Source organism: Mirounga angustirostris, unplaced genomic scaffold (assembly GCF_029215605.1).
Source record: "Mirounga angustirostris isolate CCGP_5_RB_7025 unplaced genomic scaffold, mMirAng1.0.hap1 SCAF_3, whole genome shotgun sequence".
Taxonomy (NCBI): domain Eukaryota; kingdom Metazoa; phylum Chordata; class Mammalia; order Carnivora; family Phocidae; genus Mirounga; species Mirounga angustirostris.
The window spans coordinates 75,232,067-75,253,471 of record NW_026991711.1 but is presented as its reverse complement, the minus strand read 5'-3'; the positions used below and the strand labels follow the sequence as shown (position 1 = coordinate 75,253,471).

The window sequence follows — 21,405 nt, the reverse complement described above, 5'->3', positions numbered from 1 at the left end:
ATAAAATATGCTTGATCTGATTGTGGCAGTCTAGAAATCTTTTCCCTAGAGTTTTCCCTCATCTATTAATGAACTTTATGTGATATGCCTTTTTAAAGATTTATTTATTTTAGAGCAAACGAGAGAGAGAAGGTGTACGCTTACCAGCAGGAGGGGCAGAGGGAGAGGGGGAGAGAATCTCCAGCAGACTCCATACTCAGCAGGGCGCCCAATGTGGGGCTTGATCTCATGATAAGTGTGCCACCCAGACGCCCCTGTTATATGCCTTTTTAAAACATGGGCTTATCAGAGTGCTATGCTCTTCATAAAGTGATAATAATTTAAGTAAAAATTTTAAAGGTGCTCATATATCCCTTTTTATTGAAATATGATTTACATATAAAACTATATTAGTTTTAGGTGTGCAATGTAATGATTCAATATTTGTATATATTGCAAAATGACCACAACAAATCTGGTTAACATCTACCACCATACTTAAAAAAATTTTTCCCCTTGAGATGAGAACTTTCATGATCTACCCTCTTAGCAACTTGCAAATATACAATACAGTATTATTAACTATAGTCACCATGCTGTACATTAAATCCCCAGGACTTATTTGATTTAAAATTGGAAGTTTGTATGTGCTTATGTGTCCTCAAGTCAACTATTAGAGAATACTTTGTGATATTTTTAATAAAAATGTGTTACTAAAGTAGTTATTCTAAACTATGATGTTTAAAAGGAATTCAAAGCCTTTATTGTCTGCTTTCAGATTTCCTGGTTGCCTACAAACTCTTTAGTTAAATATGATTAAGATATTCTCCCATGTTTTTTTTCCACTTACCGTTCTGTATACATCATCAGATATGTATGTATCATCTTTCTAGGAGGAAGGAAATGTTAGTTACACTTTTAGACAGTGGAGAATGTTTAGACTCCGATTAAACATTACATGAAATTACAAATTTCATATGTGAAATATATGAAATTATATAAATTATATGGGAAGGGTCATTAGCACAGTAGTAGAGGAAGCAAAGTTAAGAAAAAGAGAAATGAATGCTATAATGGGATCCATTGTAACTCTAGCACTGGATGATTCCATTCATAAATATTTATAGAATACCTTTTATGTCAGACTTGTTAATAGTCTTTCAGAGATAAAGACCCAACCCCAAAGATACTAAAAGACTAGTGGTGTAAATGAAATAATAAAAGATTGGGTAGAGTATAAAGGTGGCAAATGAAGAAGAGGATGAGTCAAAGTTTCCGTAAGGAAAAAGTCATCTAAGTCGAGTTTAGAAAATTTTTTAGGTGATATCAAAGAAATTTGATCTAAGATTCTTATTTCTAATTCAGGAATTATTGCTCTACTACAGTGTAGTGAATTATCAGTTGAGAAAATATTCTGACTCCCTTAGTGAAGTAGTTATTAGTCTTCTTTAACCCTTAAACCTTTTCTTCAAAGAAAGCCTTTTTGGGAAATGCAGGCAATTCTGAGGAGCAGTGTTGTGATTGACCAGAATCTTATGAAAGCAAAATCTCTTAAATCCTTCATTTTTTGGTTACATAACTCAAGAGTTTAAATAAGAAAGGAATTTAAATCTCTTCTTTTTGGGTAGGGCAGGTGCCAATGGTTTGTTGAGGTTACATGCAGTCAGTGAGCATTTTTAAGGATCTGTTATACACAGAGCACTTCAACAGAAGTGTTTGGGGTCAAAAGACTTAAAATATACTAGGGAGAATGAGTTAAATCAGTTGGGTAACATGTTCCAGGTACAAGGAATGATAGAGGCACAAAGAACTCAAGTGGGCACTTTTATCATCTGTCCAGAGTAGGATACCTTTGTGCTGAATCCTGAACATAATGAGTGTTCACCAGGCTGGTAGAAAGAATACCAAGCAGAGGCATGGAGCCACGAAATAGGCACGTTTGAGGATCTGTAAGCAGTTAGGTATCATAGGAGCACTGATTATGAGTCTGGGCCTGGCAAGAGGTAGGCAGGGTTCAGAGTTAATAGTCCAGATTCCTCCAGGGCATTTGTCCTAACGTGGGATAGGATGGAAGACTGAGGTGAAGAATGAAAAGGAAGTGGAAAGAACAGGTAGAGACTGTTAGAGACTTAGTTTGGCAGTAAGACGAATGCAAGAGGTTATTGCAGGGAATATAAAGTTAAGGTACTTTTTTTAAATAAGAACTTAAATAGAGGTTGAAAATCAGTGAGGTGATAGCAGTGTGGGATGTAAGGGGGTAGAACCAGAGTATCAGTCTTGAAAAACCACTGGCTAAAAGAGAGAAATGGCATTGAGGAACAGTAGAAGGCAATATAAGAATGGTTAGGTATGTAAGCTTTAAAATGGGGCTGCTTTGATGCAGGTCTCAGGTATCCCAGCTACATGGGTCTGGACAAGTTACCTCGTGTCCTTGTAAGTTCCCCTCTTCATTGGTATAAAGGGAGACATCACATACATTATAAGGTTGTTATTGAGGATGGACCATGTACACATAAAGCCTTTAGCTAGTGCTTGGTACATAGTAAGTTGCCAGAATGTTAACTCCTGCTGCATCAGCCTCAACATTATTATTGCTACCACCTTGGTTTTTTAAAATAGCATTTTCTGTATTTGTATATTAAAAGATTTTTAAATAATAGCAGAGTTTTTTGCTGTAGATGAATTAACTTCATGAATTTTACAGAAGTCCATAGTTATTTTTCTTTTTTTTTAAGATTTTATTTATTTGTCAGAGAGAGAGAGAGCACAAGCAGGGGGGTTGGCAGGCAGAGAGAGAAGGAGGCTCCCTGCTGAGCAAGGAGCCTGTGGTGAGGCTCGATCCTAGAACCCTGGGATCCTGACCTGAGCCAAAGGCAGCCGTTTAACCGACTGAGCCACCCAGGTGCCCTGAGTCCATAGTTCTTAAAATAGATCAGCAGCTCATTATAAATTTATCATAAAACTTTTTAAAGGTGTACTTTGTCTTCTTTGGGAAGAGGTTTTAGCAACTTGTAAAGCAGGTTAAACATAGCATGTTCTCATAGCATAAGAGTGGCATTGTTTGAAGTTTCAGTCCAGAAAATTGGTATTTTTAACTGGTGTTTTTTTTCTTTAATCCCCTGATCTATTAGGAGTTAAAGAATGCTGAAATAGCTTTAAGAACCCAGAAAACACCACCTGGACTCCAACATGAAAACACAGCTCCTGCTGAGTAAGTTACTAGATTTTCTCACCATAAGAAAGCAAAACAGTACAATACACAGGCTAAGAATTTTTAGTTTACTCTGTAGCAAACCTGGGTTAATAAGCACTTAACATGTATTTCTCCATTTAATTCTCATAATAACCCTAAGAAGGCAGTTCTTACCTTCATTTTATTGAAGGGTAAGTGACAGCTAAGATCTGAGCTTTTAACCACTATTATGCAATTATAGTTTATTTGCCTGTTACGTACAGGGCCTATTCCACTATATTAAATTTTGCAGGTAGTAGAAACGTATTTTTATCAATAAGGACTTTTTAATTTAAAAATAATTTTATGATCATCCCTTCCTTAAACAGGCATTCTAGAAATAGTTTAACCCTTTTACTTATTTGCATAGTTTTATTCATATAGGTAATAAGTTTTCAGGAACAGCAGTTAAGATGTAGATAAGTTAAAATTTAAAAAATCCACCTGCAGTCTCATCATGTAGGTTGTGTATTTGTGTAGTTGCCATGTGATCTCTATCTTGTTTCTTTTCTTTATATCCTTTTTTGTTGCTAGAGATAATAAGCTAATATTTATCAGATGCTTACCATATGCCAAGCGGTATGCTTAGCACTTTACGTACTTTATCTCATTTTCCACAAAACCTTTACAGCTGTTACTATTCCATTCTTAGAGATGAGGAGCCTGAGGCATGAAGAGGTGAAGCCCTGAGCTTGTGAGTGGTATAGGTCCGTCTGATTCCTGGTCCCTCACTTTATTTTTTCTTTTAACTTTTTATTATGATATAATTTCAGGCTTATAGGGAAGTTTCAAGAATAAAACCAAGAATTCCATTGTATCTTTTATCTAGTTTCCTTACATGTTAATATTTTTACTATATTTGTTTTGTTTCCTGCTCTCTATATGTATATACATATTTTCCCCCCTGAACAGTTTGAGTTATTTGCAGACATGATATCCTTTATGCTAAAGTACTTCAATGTGTATTCCTTAAATATAATATTCTGTTACATAGCCACAGTTCAATGATCAAAATCAGGAAATTAACAAAGACAGTAATGCTCCTCTTATCTTACTCAGATTAGCATGGTCTGTGCTTCCTCACTGGACTTCCTCTAGTATTTTATCCCTCTGTATTGTTCTCCATGCTGCCATCAGAGCTGGTTTTAAAATGGTGCATTGTGTCATTTTCCACTGCAAAAAGCTTTCATAGTTCTCCATTTCTTACAGAATAACATTCGGCAGGCTTTGCATGCTATTCAAGGTCCCTTTTATCTTTTTGGCATTCTCTAGTTAAATTTATCAGAATAGTAGTAGTATTACATGTTTTTTCTGTAAACACTATAGTGTTTTTAGATTATAAATATAAGAACCCTAAGTACTTGCTTGTAAAACCTGACTGACAATTGCACTTTAAAAAAAAAACAAAAACTTTTTACATTGAACTTATTTTAGACCTTAAGAAAATTTGAAAAATGGTAGTACAAAGAATTTCCTTATATCCCTTACCCTGCTTCCCTTAACGTTAACCACCAAGAATAGGAAATTAACATAGGTGCGATATTATTAACCAAGCTACAGAACTTACTTGAATTTTATTGACTTTGCCACTAAAGTGCTTTTTATTTTCCAGGATCTGATCTGTTTTGTACTAGTGTACTTTTCTGATTCCAGGATCCTATTCACTTTGCATTTAGTTGTTATTTCTCCTTACTCTCTCCCATTCAGTCTTTGTCTTTCATGACCCTGATTCTTTTGAAGAGTATAAAGCTGTTTTGTAGATTATCCCTTGATTGGGATTTTTCATGATTAGAGTAAGGATGTGCATCTATTTTTGATACCTTGATAACTTATTTAGTTTTTCTTTCAATAATATCTGTGCTATGTCATTAGGTCGTCAGACTAAGTCAAGGCCTACTTAAATGGGGACATATATTTATTTATTTGGTATTTTGAGTGTAAGGAAAATAATATTTTTAAAACTTTGATCTGACTTTGTAAATGTTTTTGTGTAGCTACTTCAGAATCTTGGTTCAGCAGTTTGAGGTACAGCTTCAGCAGTACAGACAGCAGATCGAAGAACTAGAAAACCATCTTGCCACTCAAGCAAATAACTCACATATAACCCCTCAAGGTAACATGCTTTCTGTGGTGATTTTTTTTTTTTTTTTTTTTTTGATAGCACTATTTTTTGGTGAGAAAGGTTAAGGTGTTATTACATAATAGATATTCTGAATAACTACTAGTAGTTGTCTTAAGCTGCTATAAGAAAATTTCCTTAAGGCCTTGATTAGATCTTTATTCTCTGTAAGTAGAAAGTGCTTTATTATGAATTCTTACTATGCTAACCAGGACAGTAGTCTCAGGGCTTCCTCCCTTCCCCCGATGACTAATGCAGACACGCTGCTCTCAGTGTGCTCACTGTGCTGTCTTCTCATTATTCGTGCAACTATTCATGTAGTTTTTTCCTCCTATGCTTTAAACTGTACCAAAAATTGGACTCAAGTAGTAGAGAAATACCAATTGTGTTACATAGATATTTGTGTGATAATATAATTTTCTTTTATAGATTTGTCAATGGCTATGCAGAAAATTTATCAAACATTTGTAGCTTTAGCTGCACAACTTCAGTCTATTCATGAAAATGTAAAGGTAAGTTTTCATTACCAGTTCACATATCTGTATATCTAGACCCAAGTGATCTATTTTTTTTCCCAAAAAGATCCAAGTATTCTATGCAATCAGCTGTTTTAACTTTTTTCAGTAGTATATTATAAACAACTTTCTGCATTAATATGTATATTTCTTCAGCATCATGTTTAGTAGTTATATAGGATTTCATTGTATATACATGCATAGTTTCCTTAACCAGGCCTCTTTTGTTGGACATTTAGGTTGTTTCCATCTCTACCACTATAAGCAGTACTACAGAAAATAAACATTCTTAGTAGCAAAATCATTTTGCACTGCTTTAATTTTACGTATGTTTTAAATACTTATTGGTCATCAAATGCTTACATTTTTCCCTTCTAAATACAGGGAGCTATTTGTGTTTATTAAATAATATAAAATAATTTGTCACTGAATATTTTGTATCTTGTGTAATGTTAGTTTTTAAAATTTAAGTGAAATGTTAAATGTAAGTATACTTTTTCCAGCTAGTTAGGCAAATATAATTAAATTCTTTTTTGGAGTTATATAGTCAGAAAAACCTTTAAAATTCAAAGTATCCAAACCTGAGTCTAAATAAATTAGTACCTGTGTAGAATACAGTTTGAGATTACCATTATTTTCATTTTTATTTTAATCTGGTGCATAGTAATAGATTTTTTAAAAAGTTAACCATTTAAATTATACCATGTTTGAAATGAGCATACTTTGGACCTTTGCTTTAATATATTTAAAATTCCAAACCAAATTTTTTAGATAATTTAGTTTAGTTTTTTTTTTTTTTTGGAGATAACATTTGTAACTTTAATATGACAATTTTATGTAATGAGAAAAACCATGGATTTTGACTTCTTGTTTACTGGGCACAGTTCTATAATTCCAACATTCCATCCTTGAGACCTTTGCCTTGAATTAAGTTGATGAGAGGGCTAGAAACAGTACACATCAGTACATTGTTCATAAAACTATGCAATAGTTGGGGTTTATATTCTCCTCCTGCTTTCCCCCATTCTGGCGCCCCTGCCATAGTTTGGAACCCCCCTCGTCTTGTCCTCTACTTCAGCTCCCACATCTGTCCCCATTCTCTCCAGGGTCTCCTTCCCTTTCCTGCAACTTTCCTTCCCTGCAATTTTGCACGCTATCTCTATCCCAGTGATTTGGTTTCAGCCTGTAAAACAGTGTCTTTGCCTGTTGATATTTTGAAGTCTGTGTTGTACAGATTTTTTTTTTCTTAATTTTTATTGTGAAAGTTTTCAGATATACACACACAGAAAGTAGGGCACTATTGTAATGAATGCCCAGCTACTCACCACTCAGCTTCAATCATTATCAAGATTCTGCTGGTCTTGCTTTATCAATTTTCCACACAGAGATGCTTTTTCCCCCTGGAATATTTTAAAGCAAATTCCAGACATGTCATTTATAAGCATACATGCTTTTTCAATGGCAGTTTCTCCTCTCTGGTTTGAAGACTACCCTTTTCAGTAACATGACCATAAAACAGTGAGACAGATTCACACAAAATCACCTCTGATCATGTTGGATAAACTTGACATGACAATTTAACCTGCTCTTTTTTTTGTAATGCACATTCCTAAGAACCAAAGGATGTTCTGTGAGCAGATGTGCTGTGTTGCCATTTATTTTCAGCTGTTTTTAGTGAGCAAACTATAGTTTCGAGATTTACTTACTTATAGAAATCTCACAAGAGGTGGGTTTTTTTTTATTTTTGTTTCTTGTGTATTGTTTTTCATGAGATAATTTGCTGAAACAGGCTTAAACTACCTGAGCCAGCCAGTCTTCACGGACATTAACAAAATTGGACATTGTATCAGTAATTATATAAATCATGGCTGAGGTCAGTTTTTTTTTTTTTTTTTTTTTTTCCCTTTCCTTAAACCAATTGTCTTTCAAGTCTCTAAGGCAGGTCATTATTTTCTAGTACCTGAAGTAGAACTAAAATTTATGGGCCGTCGATGCCAAACATTGCATGGGCATGTGCATATAATTGCACAGTTGCACAGAGAAAAGGGAGGATGGATTAGGGGGAGATCAATTTTAATAAAATTCATTCTTCTGATATCACATACCCTACTTCTGACTGGATTTCCCGCAGTTTTCAGTTTTTGGCAGGCCTGCTTCAATACATTGTAGAGGTAGGAAAGTTTGGAACTGGAACATCAAATACTGATGTCCACACAAAAGAGGATGATAACTTTTAAATACTGTAAATAATAGATTTCTAAATGCTCTATGTGTTAAGACCAAAAAGGCTAGTCCTTACTAATTTCTGCTGAGAATGGTAGGAAATCTGAAAATTCTGCATCTCTTCAAAAAGTTGTTTGAAACTGATCCAAATTAGATTAAGCCTTTAATGAAAGTATTTAGTAATTCTGATGTGAAGTAGAATCGCTCCCGTTAATGGCCTTAATCAGGGCAGATGTTGCACTGCTTGAACCAGTCCACTTTATGACCTTGGTAATTTTCCTTTCTTAATCTGAAATTATAAGCTCACTATCCCCACCCCCCCGGTGTGGTGACACAAGCTCAACATGAGTCATTCTCACTGTAAAATAGTCAAATAATATTGATAAAGTAAAAGTTCTCTTTATACCCTCCAAGCTCTCTCTGCTAAGGTAACCTCTTATTTTAACCCGTGTCACCCAGGCCTTTTAAAGAAGGCATTTACTAGTTTTTAGCCTTTTGAATGTAAAAGTTATCAAAAGGTTGGGTGTTGGAGGGGGAAACGTGAAAAACTGGAATATTGAAAATGGAATTTTAGATATTACTTTGCTTGTTTAAAAGCTTTGCTAACTCGTTTTAAAGAGGGCATCATGGAGCCAGAATATTTTAGGCAGTTTATTGTAAAGACATGACAAAAATAGGGAAGAAAATACTTAAGAGAGTAACAGAGCTTGCATGCATCACTTCCCACACCATGCCTCCCTTTGATTTGCACTTAAGGGCGAATGTGTAATATTGGCAGTGTCTTTGTCTGCTTACTTATTTCCTAGTTAGATTATTCATATATTTCCAAAGTCAACAAAGAACTTATTAACTTTTTTCTTTTGTTTAGGTGCTAAAAGAACAGTACCTTGGCTATAGGAAAATGTTCTTGGGAGATGCTGTAGATGTGTTTGAAGCCAGGCGAGCAGAAACCAAGAAGTGGCAGAATGCACCCAGAGTTACTACTGGACCCACCCCTTTCAGCAGCATGCCAAATGCAGCAGCCGTTGCCATGGCTGCAACACTTACACAGCAGCAACAGCCTGCTACAGGTCTGAATGCATTCAAGTTATAGCTTCTTACTGTTCAAATGCAGAACATTGATGTGCATTTTTCTAAGTCTTCCTTTTGTGTTAGCACTGAAGAAATTTCTATGAGTAGCTGTTCCAATACAATCTAAAAATTGTGATGGACACAATTATAAACATACCTGATAAAAAAATGCAGGGTAGTCTTAGCAATAATTATACATCAATTGGATATTGAATATTGTGAATTACTTAATGTTATTTGCTGTATTGCTATAAATGCCCTTTAGAACATGGTGTTTCACTACCGGATTACATTTAAGAATATTAGATTCTAAAATCGTGATTGTATCATTTATTGTTTTAAAGTCAGAGATAATCCAGCCACACATTGCATTTTTCATATATGATACTGATAGATGGTGCATTCTCGTTTCCTCATACATAGTGATTACAGAGTTACCCACATTTAGGATGAAGTACATTGTTATGACTGAAGGTGTGTTGAAGATCACTTGGTTGTTTTTATGCATAATGACTGGAAACAGAGTACAGGTCCTCTTAACCAAATTTGGAAGAAAGTACATGCTAGAATTATTTGTACCTTTTCAGAATGAACAGAACAGTAGCAAGAGCAGGAAAAAGATGTTTTGAGATGTTCTGGATTACACATTAAGAAGTATGAACTGGGAAGCTGGGCAGATGATGAAAATAATTGGTGAGATACTGGAAAGCAGATAATTTTAGTCCTTGGTTTAATTCCACTTCTAACAAGAGAAACATTTTTGTAGTCTAGTTCTGCAATGTGGAGTTTGGTCCTGTGTCTTTTGGAAATTATTGTCTTTACTTCTGCAGTCTCTTTTTTTGTCAGGCTTGAAGTATGACATAGAAAATGTCTCAGTGGATATTGATTTTTTACTTTACTCATTCATACATTTTTGAGTAATGCTTATTCCTATAGCATGTGTCTTTCTGAGAGTTCCATATAGTCCAGTAGTAAATTATAGTACAAAAAGAGTAAAACACAGGCATATCTAGATTGCATTCAGGCTGCCTCTACTAGGAAAGCATTCTCTGGTTTTCAGTACCGGCAGTTTAAAAATTATTCTTCACATTTGGAGATGACAGAATTGACTTACCATCAGTGAATGGCTGATGATTGGTTTATGCCAAATCGTCCACATTCCATGGCTGGACCCGTGTGAATAGTGGCTCACGGTGGCACTCTGTAGTAGTTCTCTAGCTGGCTGGAGTGTAGAATTCCATTCTCAAGTTATGGAGGGAAAAAAGTCATTATGTGGCTGATTCCTATCAAGTCAGTGTAGGAATCAGTCCCATAATTAGTGATTATCAGTTCTGATTATTTAACCAGCTAATCAAACCAACATAATACCAATTTACTTTTTAGAGCCAATATTAATCTTACAATAGATTAGATAAGCATGGGTTTTGGTTAAGTATTCTTTAAAATATAAAGGATTTCCATTTTAATAAATACAACTTGAGAAAGGTCAGTTACTTGAAATGTCATGGTATAAATGAATTATGTTCTGTGGTATACAACTAAATTTGAAGCAAAACCACTTGTCAGCATTGTTGTTTTTAGTTCTCTTATGTAGACAGTCTTGAGAGGTCATGCATTTTGGGCTCATGGACATATGAAGATATAAGTTCGTTCTGTACATATGAGTGCCTACTATGTGCTAGGCTCCGAGGATACAAAGGTAAACAATATGAGTTGAGTATGGTGTTTGCTCTCCATCGTGGTGGAGAATGTTAGCTTGATTTACAGTAATCATCTTGAGGAGCCTTTGCTCATTTAATTTTATTGTGACTTTTGCCACGCTTCAGGGAAACTTGACTCCTTTCTGTGTTCCCTGCAGTTCTGAAACCCACGTAAGGGCTTCCTCATCGGCTGGCAGGATTGTAATTTATCAACCTTAAACAGTCTTACATTGTTTTCGTTTTGAGTTGTGTGGATTTTTAGAACTGAGAAGCTAAACAATAGTAATAACAGTTTTGCATTATGTCTTCTCTTTTTCCTTTTGTTTCTTTGAAGGCCTCCCCAGCTCCATAGTGCATTCATTTATGCATCTTAGAATGTTAGTTATTCCAGTCATGTCACCACTACAGGGAGATGGATGAGGTCTCTTAGATATGTACTGCTTTCATGAGTTACAGTCTGTTGAGAAATTCTTGCATTGTGCTTTGTACTCAGTGACTTATTCTTTATGTCTTGTGACTTTGAGGACATCTTTTTTTTTTTTTTAAGTGCCAATAACAAATTTTAAAGACCATCTAGATTCAGTTAGGTAAAGCTGGTGTGCTGTTTTTATACATCACTGTTGATCTGTGCAAGATCTGAGTTGTCAGGGGTTTTGCTTTTGGTTGCATATGAGTTCTTGACTTCATTAATGTAAAAAGTGCAGATAGCTTCTTAGGCTTCTACCTTCTGAGGGTGGTTTCTGCGTAGTCTTTCTTGGAGTTGGAGGTATGGATTTAAGTGACTTCTTAACTTTTCTTTGGTGTTTTTTAATGAAAAAATATAATAGAGATTAGGCCTGCATGATTTATGGTTATTGCTTCTGAAGACTGAAGAGAATTGATGAAAAACCAGCAGGCTAATTATGTATGAAATAAGCATCAATACATGGATAAATGACATATTAGTAGATCTTGAGTACACTTGTCCATCAGTGCTTTTGAAGCCTCTTAAAAAGCTTAAGACATTTACATTAGGATTATCAGTATGATTTTAACTTAGGATAGATTGTTTTAAGCTAATGTATTGGGATTAAGTTTTGCTGTTGTGTTTTGACACTTTTAAAAGTTCTTGATGTTTACATAATAAGACTATTCTCATGTGACTTAGCTGCTATTTTTAAGGAGAGCTGAGACATTTTGTTAGGAATTCCTAATTTCTAGCTTTTAGTGTAGGTTTGGACATTTAAGATGTAGTGTTAAATAGGAAACTTTAAGTATTTCATTTTAGTTTCTTGTAGTTTTGTGGTTTTGTTGTATTTAACAACCAAAGGAACATTCCCCATTAAATCAGTAAGTAAAATTTTTCAAATTGGGGAAAAGGCATTTTTTGTTTCTAAGAAAAATTATTTTTAAAATATGACTTAGGAATAATCATACTAATTACATTAGGTATTTTGAGTATTATTGAAAATTATTAAAAAATTTTAGCACTTTAGTCCTTTTCCTGTGAATGCAGTTTTACTTTTAAGAAAGTAGAATTTATTCTGGAAAATATGAATTACAGTGCTAAACTTGATTTTGTTGTGTGTGAATATATTATATGGTAACTTTTGTAAAATGTTACTCTACATGAAGATTTCACTTTGGGCAATTATTGGGATATATTACTACTAACTTGGTTTTATTTATGGAACTAAGCCTCTCATTGAATGACTATTCAGATTTTGAAACAGATTTCTTGAATTGTTTACGTGACTTTTGCCTGAAGGATTTAGATTCTGCTTTCTAATAGTGAAACTAATTTATATGGTGGCCAGAGTGTAATATATGCTAATACTTTGGCATGGGAGATATTTATCATGAGTTTTTAATATTAAAAAATGTTATACATTTGCCTACTAGTTTTATAAATGATGTTGCCTTCAGAATTTGTGTGAAGGTACAAAACTCAAAGTATCATGTACCTGTTGTGCAATGGAAAGTCTTGTCATGTCAGAGTTCTTGATTACCTATATCCTGAATATTGATGATTAGGGTTACTCTTAAAAACAGACCCACACACAACAAAAAGCATGTTATTTGAGTAACTCTTAACGACTTGTAGGGTTGAGGGCTGTGGTGTGCATTATTCTTTAGGGTCTTCCACCAGCAGTGCCTCCTATCAACATGTGACACTTAGGTCTCTCAGTGTTCAAGAAACTGGACGTGTGTTTTCTACGTGTTATTTTTGTTAGAAATAAGAGAGTAATACGCTTAGTTTCTTTTTCCTATAGTAACATTTTACAAAAGAGCTGCTAGGCAGGTATTTTATTCTCAAATTGATCTCAAACTGGATGTAAAAATTTAAATCCTTTTTTAATTTATTTTTTAATAATAGTATAAGAACTCTGGCTGCTATTAGTTCTTATTCTTTATTTTCTGGGTAGAAGCTATTTGAAAAGTCCAGTTTCTGTCCCAGTGTAGCAAAATGCAGCTTCCTCTTTTTTTTTTTTTAATGCTTTATAATTTTACACTACCTTTTGAATATACAAACCTCATTCTTCATTGAACAACTTGAAGGCTTTGATTTTTTTGAAAAGTTTAAATTTCAAACTGTATATTACTTTGGCAGTTCCCTCAACTTTGAGATGCACTGATCACTGTGCTTGAAAAAGACAAGACTGAAGATTGTACTATGAAATTTATTGAATAATTTTCATAAATTATTTATCAAATGAGAGATTTTTAGATTTTTGTATTCTGCTTAGTTAAAGAAAAAAAAAGTAGTTAAAAAGAGAGGCTAGTAAGTTTGATGCTATTCTTGCCAAACAAACTCAGCCAAAATCTTTAAAGTAACAAACGGGAAAAGGATGACTAATTGTTCTGCACCTGAGTACATTTTCCAAAATGTTGGAAAGAAACTTCTGAATTGAAATCTTGAATGTATTGAATCTGTCAAGGTACACAGCGGTGCCTTTGTAAATGTTCATTATCTATCTTATTTAATCAGGTGATAAGTGGTGTAATGTAGCAGAGCTTAATAATAGAACTCAGTTATCACTTTTTGTGAACAAGTTGGAATTGTCATGTTACTGTGTAATTGATTTGCTTTAAAATGAACAATAAATTTAATAAAATAAAACATTGTCTTGTTTTTTTATCTATTTATTGTATATATTATTCATATTTCATATAAAAAGTGATGCCTAGTTTTTTGGTACTTACTCTTATGAAGTAACATGATAGTTTTGCCACGTTAGTGTCAGTCTGATCAGTTGAGACTTGACTCTAACGGTAAGGAGCTTGTTTTAAAAAGAAAAAAAAATAAAAACCTTTACTGATTACACCAAGTAATTTCATCAGAAAACAAGTGGGGAGATCTAAAACCATCCTAGAAGTAAAACTAAAAGAATTATAATTTACAATACATTAAAGATTTCAAATTACTTAGTAGGGTAAATTAACATTCATCGTTCAGTGTGGTAAGCCTCTTAATTGTATGGCACAAACAAGTCACTTAAAAACAATTTTGTTTTGGATAGGTAAATCAGTTAGGATAGATAAATCAGGCTGGGGAGACATCCTGAAAATTGAGTTTTAGCAAATAGCATTTGTCAAAATTAATCACTGTTTATTTAAAAAATAATTTCATAAAGAAACTTTAATCTTGAAAGAGTAAGGCAAATTTGTTTTTTTTCCCCCCCCATTTTTTGTTTTGTTTTGTTTTGTTTCTGTTTTTGTTTTGTTTTGTTATACCAGGGCCACAGCCATCTCTGGGAGTTAGTTTTGGAACGCCATTCGGCTCAGGTATTGGCACTGGCTTGCAATCAAGTGGCTTAGGTTCTTCAAACCTTGGAGGTACACTTTCACTTTTCTAATATTGCAATGGACTATTATACATTTGAATTGATAGTAGCCTGTAAAAAATTTCTAAGAGGGTCTGCTGTTTTGGAAGTGAAGTTTCCATCTGACAAAAACAGTTCTCCAAACATAATTAGTGCTTTCTAGTATTAGATTTAGAACTTAAAAAAATCGTTTCATCTTTGGTGAATAGTAAGTACAAAAGAGTAGTAAAATTAATTGGTAGGGATTTTCATATTTTCAAAGCAATATGCTAAAATGTGAAATTGAAAATTACTTAGTTTTAATAAATTTAATTAACTTTAAAAAATCAGTAGTCTTAATAACATCGGTTTGGAGTCCAAACTACTTCTGGACATACATCCTACTAATCATTATCTTCTTCTTCTGTAAATGACACTTTGAATGGGGAAATAATTTTTTTATAATTGAACAGCTCGGCTTCTGTCTTTTCCTGAGCATTTTTGGCATATTTGCCTTTATGCATACTTGTATATGTAGCAATTAATAGTTTTATAAGTTAATTCTAACTAGTAAGGTAAGTCTTCTATAAGTCGTCATGCTAAATACAAACATATTCACAATTCTCTGGTATGGGTATTTGAAAGTAGAGTGTATTGTAACAATTGTATTGTCATTCATTATATATGAATAAGGTCCCCTTATTTCCACTAAAATACATCATCATAAGAGCGAAGCCAGTGAGCAATCAAGGTTACTTAATATAGTAGTCTCTATTGGAATTAGTAGAATTTTGGCAGACAGCATATGTCCTATGATCTATAATCCAATTTGCTATCATATTTCTTAGCGTAATAGGCCATAATACTGTCAAACTCAGTATTTTAGATAAGCTGTTGCAGAGTAGCCTAAGAATTTGAATCTTATTTTTAGAGCACTTGACTTTTAAGGGAATGGAAACAGTCTTTACTTAGCAGAATCAACTCTTCAACTTTATATAATGAAAAATATTTCTTTATTTAAATTGTGAATAGTATTATTAAGAGAAAAACCATGAATGCTCCCACTCTAAATTTCTCAATTGTTAACATCGGCTGGTATGTGACAAGAGACTACCGTTACTGAGTAGATTTAACGTGATTGACTATGTTGTAATTATGCAAGTTTTCAGTGGTAAAGGTGTGTAAGTGAAAACGTTTTGGTAAAAAGCAGAGTAAAGTTAACCTTATGGTACTTGGCATTTAAATTGTTGTGCATGTCATGCTTATTTATGAATTTAGTCAGTCTTTTTTTTTTTTTTAATGAAATATCCCTAAGTAGCTATGTTTATATCTGTTTGACATCATATTTGAATGATCACTAACATTTCTAGTCCATTTGGGAGAGAAAATACTAATATGATCTTGTTCTTTATAGCTTTGTTCTTTAAAAATTACTGATGGGTCATAAATTTAGTCTAAATACATAAAAAATGTTTATCTCAGATTTAACCTGATTCTTCCAAAAGCCTTATGCAAAAGAGTAAAGCACAGGTTTCTGTAATAGCACTGTATTTATTAGACCTTTGATAATTTTAGGTTTTACTTGTCAGTATCCTTTAACCTATGTTTTACATACCATTGTATATTTCTCTATTACCCTTCCACTAGGATTTGGAACTAGCTCTGGTTTTGGATGCAGCACCACAGGGGCCTCCACATTTGGATTTGGAACAACAAATAAACCCTCAGGAAGTCTTAGTGCAGGTTTGTGTGTTTTTGGCCTGAATTTCAGGCAAATTTAAAGATGCAAATTATTTAATTTAAAAGTGTAAGTATTGTTATTTCCAGTATCCAAAAATGATCCCTGATTCAGTTTCTACCCCCTGAATGAAGCATGCAAGCCTAACGAATCATACAGTTTTCTCTCTCTCATAAACTAAAAGGTTTGTGAAATATTTCTAACCAGACTTACTAGTTTGATATAATAAGTAATTATGTCCTCTTTTAACTAAGTAGAGAGTCTTTTAAACCCAAAGACTAGTTTCAGTGGTTAAACAAGTCTCTTCATTATTATAAAAATAACCCATGATTATAAAGGTTTTAACCCAGTTTTTATCGTTATTTATTTAGGAGAATAATTTTTCTCCCAAAGAGATGTTCTTTAGTTATCAGTCCCTTTGGTTTTAAGAACACCAGGCTTAGACATGATGATTAATTGGATTCTTTGTTCATTTGGAAGGCAGCTATGCTCACCACTATACCACCAACGCGATTCTTTGTTCATTTGAAATAGGTATATAATCTTTTGACTCTTCGAGTAGAAAATTCCAGATTTCTTCTCCATTTCCTCTATGTTCGTAAATAATGGCTTGTTTTAACATGCAGTGCTTAGGAATAAATAGCATGTCTGAAATAATGACAATACTTATTAAATTATGTTTAAATTGAGGGAATATTAAGGAAATTCCATTTAATATTAAGTGGTATTTAAAATCAGCAGTTCCAAAAGAGTAAAATAACAGTAGAATTCAGTGGTTTGAGAATTATAATCTAAATATGGTACTTTTAGTTAAGTAGGCAGTGCTAGTTCTTGATCTTAGTTTTGCAAAGGTTCTTATAAAATCAGAACAATTGGTACTACTCTTTGGTGTGTTCATTACCCTGAAAATCGTGGGTTAAGGCCTTCTTGGAGGACTTAGGATTACAGGAGTGGGCCCAAAGGTTGTGAAGTCTCTCTTCTACATGTTGATAATATGTTTCTAGAGGGGCTGAGGAGGAAGGCACCATGGAATATTTAATTAACAGGAAAGTATCTGACAACTTGAAGTTTTCTGTAGAGTTCAGTTATTTGTGCTAAGGTTTCTCGTTTGGCCTGGATCACTAAATTTCTGTCTTATTTAAAGGTGCCTCTTAGTTGTTAGCTAAATTATTTTCCTGTAAAATTCCATGTTACAAAGTTAGGGTTCTAAGATACTTGTTATTTTTATAGATTATATATTCTTTTAGCTAGAAATTTACCTCTCATCCCCATTTTTTATATTTGTTTTTGTTATTTAACTTCTGATATGAATATTTTCTTCCCTAAACATAAGGCTTTGGCAGCTCAAGTACATCTGGGTTTAACTTCAGCAATCCTGGCATCACGGCATCAGCTGGTTTGACATTTGGGGTGTCCAATCCTGCCTCTGCAGGTTTTGGAACAGGAGGACAACTCCTTCAGTTGAAGAAACCTCCAGCTGGAAACAAAAGAGGAAAAAGATAAACATATGGGTTGATGTGGTTGAGAGAATTCATAGCAGCATCGTTCATTCTATGAGTCTATTTTTCTAAAATCGATGCAGTAATTAAATTGCATCCCAGGAGATTTATAAAGTTTTGATATTTTTCCCTACTCTGGAACCTGAACTTTGTTCTTGTTTGCCATGCTAAACATCTTTTTTCTTGTGAATTTGAAACCCAGTTGTGTATTTTTCATTATTTTGATTGTCAGTGTAAGAAATGTTCTGATTACATCACTGATTAGTAAAACCTATTTAACCTAGTGTCATAGCAATGTTTTTGTTGATAAGGTTTACATGATGTGAATATATGCACATTTGTTTCTTATACAGATGGTATGAACTCTTGAGTCCTATACTAGAATCAGTTTGTTCCTTGATAAAGGCCTTTTGAACTACACTGCAGGGCATCTTGTGAATACATATGTAAATATATACAGAATAATACACACAGTTGTGTGTTCATATAAAATATATATTTACAGACCTACAACTTTTGCCTCAGACTTGTTCCCCTTTTCTAAGGGTATTCTATTTTTCACCTTTTAAGCTTCAAATCCTCAGTGCTTGTAGAATGATGAGCTTAGAGGTACCAGGTCAGTGCAGTTATTTGCTTAAAGATTTAGTGAAATGATTACTGGTGTAAATATTTGACCAACTCTGCTTCATTGCCCCCCAGTCTTTTCCATTTTTGTTTCCACGTTAACCTCTAACAGCTACTCTGAGTGAGGAGTGCTGTAAGAATCATTGAACAGACTTTTAACAACTTTTATTATCCCATATACCCTCATATTGCCTATATGAGATGTTTTCTCATATCTGAGATGAACCTTCAAGAGCATATTTGAACTCCAGACTGGTGTCTGGGGGCAAAGAGCTGTTAAGCCAAATTGATTCTATGCAGGTGAAGGATGCACTATTACTTTAGTGGAAACTTTTCTAGCTATTCCAATACAGAGTTCTTTCTTATAGGGCTATTGATATTGACACCAAATGGAGTGGTTTATCAACCTCTTAATGTCTTAAGTAAGTGCTTAATTTGGAATAGAGAAACAATATATTTTAAGAAAAAATGTATTCTTTGTAGCAACTATAAACTATCCCGTTTTAACAGTGAACAGAATTCCAGGTAATAGCACATAGGCATGTCAGATTGCATCTGTGTAATATTTGTCTATATTAGTATTAGTGACATAGAGTGGGTGAAAAAGAGGGCCCTTGGAAAGAGAACTGCCTTAGCCATGATTTCAGACAGAAACCATTAGGTAGACCTACTTATCTTTCAAGTACAGTTTTCAAATGGGATGTGAACATGGAATTTCATTGAAAATAGTTTAATTTTTTATATAGAAGGTTTTGTACATAATGTGCATCAAGTGAATATTTTCAGAATCATTTTCACCAAGACACCTTTTTTTCTAAAATAGGTATTGCATATATATATATATACACACACATATATTTTTAGTATAATGTTAGTTGGATTTGATTATTAAAGTGTTGTTAAATCTGTTTTATTTATCCGCATATAGCAATGATTGGCTTTTTGGAATTGAAACTTTTGCGCCTTGATGCATTAAAATAAGGAAAATGCTTTGTTTCTGAGCACTGAAGTTGTTTTTATTTTTGCATACTTCTCTAATACTGCAATCCCCAGATCCAGATTTTGGGGAAGGGTAGGAAAATGTGGGATTTTGTGTTTTGAATTACTGTCGGAATTAAATACCCAATTACAGCAAACCTTTTTTTAAGAGGACGTTGCATTGTGCTGCAAAAATCTGAGTATTTATATTTCTTATTTTTTTCTTTATATATTTTACATTTTAATATGTTGAAGCACTGGAAATTTGTAACAGATCAATTTGTGATAGTTTAAATGTGTTGTCATTGTCCCGTTGTCTTCACTCTGTCCAGAGCCTATCATTATGTAAACAATAAAATTTATTGTGTCAGTTGCTTTGAATCTTTATAGGTGTCAGTAGTTGTTCTTAATATGTAATTTTCTCTTTATTGCTCTTTTATTCCCTTTGGTTGGTTTTTAGTGTTTTCTTTTTACCAGGTTAAATATATTGCTTCTTTAAAAAATTAGAGTGAACACAAGATAGTAAGTTCTTTGTCACTTGCTTTTTTGTCTTCTCAAGATTACAAAAACATAGTTATATAGAAGAATATTGGGTAGAATGTGAAAGTCCCCTTCAACTCCCAGGCCCTAATCCCACTTTCTTCCCCTGAGTATATACTGTTCATAGTTTGGTGTCTATCCTTTTGGACCCCTTTAAAAAATGCTGGTTCCCATGTAACGTGTACAAATGTTCATTTTTTCCTTTTCCCTTTTATTTTCTCTGTCTCGTTTTCTCACATTTTATCATTCTCTCTTAGATCCTTTTTTTCCCTAACAAACGGGTTAAAAATCTGTATGTGCTATGATTTGCTTTTTTCCCCCTTTAATGATAGATCACCATGTTTTTACATGTCAGTCCATGTAATTCGCTTTTTATGTACCATCCCATACCATATTCTCTGTGCTTGGGCAATTCAGTTCTTTCCAGTATTTCAGTTTTACAGAAAAAGCTGCGGTGAATATCTTTGTACGTGGCTCTTTGTGCTTATGTTTAATGTTTCTTTGGGACTGATGCTTGAAGAGGAATTACTGAAAAGGCATACAGATTGTATTTATTAATGCCAGATTGCCTTCCAAAATTGCTGTGTAAGTAATACACTAATGCAGCATGTATGAGTACCCATTTCCAAGTATTCTCTGTAACCCTAGATATTATCAATCTTAGTAATAAGTATTTGTGAGGTTGAGCTTTTTAATATATATTTAGCCATTTGCATGTTAATGTAATTGCATGTTGATATCCTTTGTCCATTTTTATACCAGGTTATTTAGTAGGGTTTTTTTTCTTAATGATCTCTAGATAATGGACATTAGTATTTTTCTTGTGAGGTAGTTTGGACTCCTGGAGTCGGCTGGGTTCAGACCTTTGCCTTGAACCTGTGTGATCTTGGGCAAGTTATTCACTTTTCTAGACCTTAAGCTTTATCATCTGAAAAATGGGGTTGGTAAAGATGGGTAGTTGTGTTAGTAATAGAATCGAGCCCCTGATGCTTTGCAAGCATCACTGCTCTTGCTGCGCACCAGTACCTCACTGCCAGTAATCACTAGAGCTGGGTGCTCTGTTTCGGTACCTGGCGGGGAAGCTGCCCTATCTTACTCCTTTTTTTGTGTGTGGGGTGGCTATTTTAGGACACTTACTTTTTTTTTTTTTTAAGATTTTATTTATTTATTTGAGAGAGAATGAGAGAGAGAGAGAGAACATGAGGGGGGAGGGTCAGAAGGAGAGGCAGACTCCCCGCTGAGCAGGGCGCCCCATGCGGGACTCGATCCCAGGATTCCAGGATCATGACCTGAGCCGAAGGCAGTCGCTTAACCAACTGAGCCACCCAGGCGCCCCAGGACACTTATTCTTTAAAATAAACTTGAGTACCTATTATTTTTCTTTAAAAGATCTTATTGGGATTTT

At 33.9% G+C, this 21,405-nt stretch overlaps 1 protein-coding gene across 2 annotated transcripts in view; it reads left to right on the top strand.

Annotated features, from left to right (window-relative positions):
• The window catches only part of NUP58 (nucleoporin 58), a 38,077-nt gene extending 19,825 nt beyond the window's left edge, over positions 1 to 18,252 (top strand). For both annotated transcript variants that reach the window (XM_045869210.3, XM_045869209.3), the window contains 7 exons: positions 3,111 to 3,190; positions 5,206 to 5,324; positions 5,760 to 5,842; positions 8,937 to 9,138; positions 14,557 to 14,655; positions 16,269 to 16,364; positions 17,693 to 18,252. In XM_045869210.3, the coding sequence (XP_045725166.1) occupies positions 3,111 to 3,190; positions 5,206 to 5,324; positions 5,760 to 5,842; positions 8,937 to 9,138; positions 14,557 to 14,655; positions 16,269 to 16,364; positions 17,693 to 17,862 (849 nt within the window). In that variant the 3' untranslated portion in view covers positions 17,863 to 18,252. The remainder of the gene's footprint in view (positions 1 to 3,110; positions 3,191 to 5,205; positions 5,325 to 5,759; positions 5,843 to 8,936; positions 9,139 to 14,556; positions 14,656 to 16,268; positions 16,365 to 17,692) is intronic.
• The last annotated feature ends 3,153 nt before the right edge of the window (positions 18,253 to 21,405 follow it).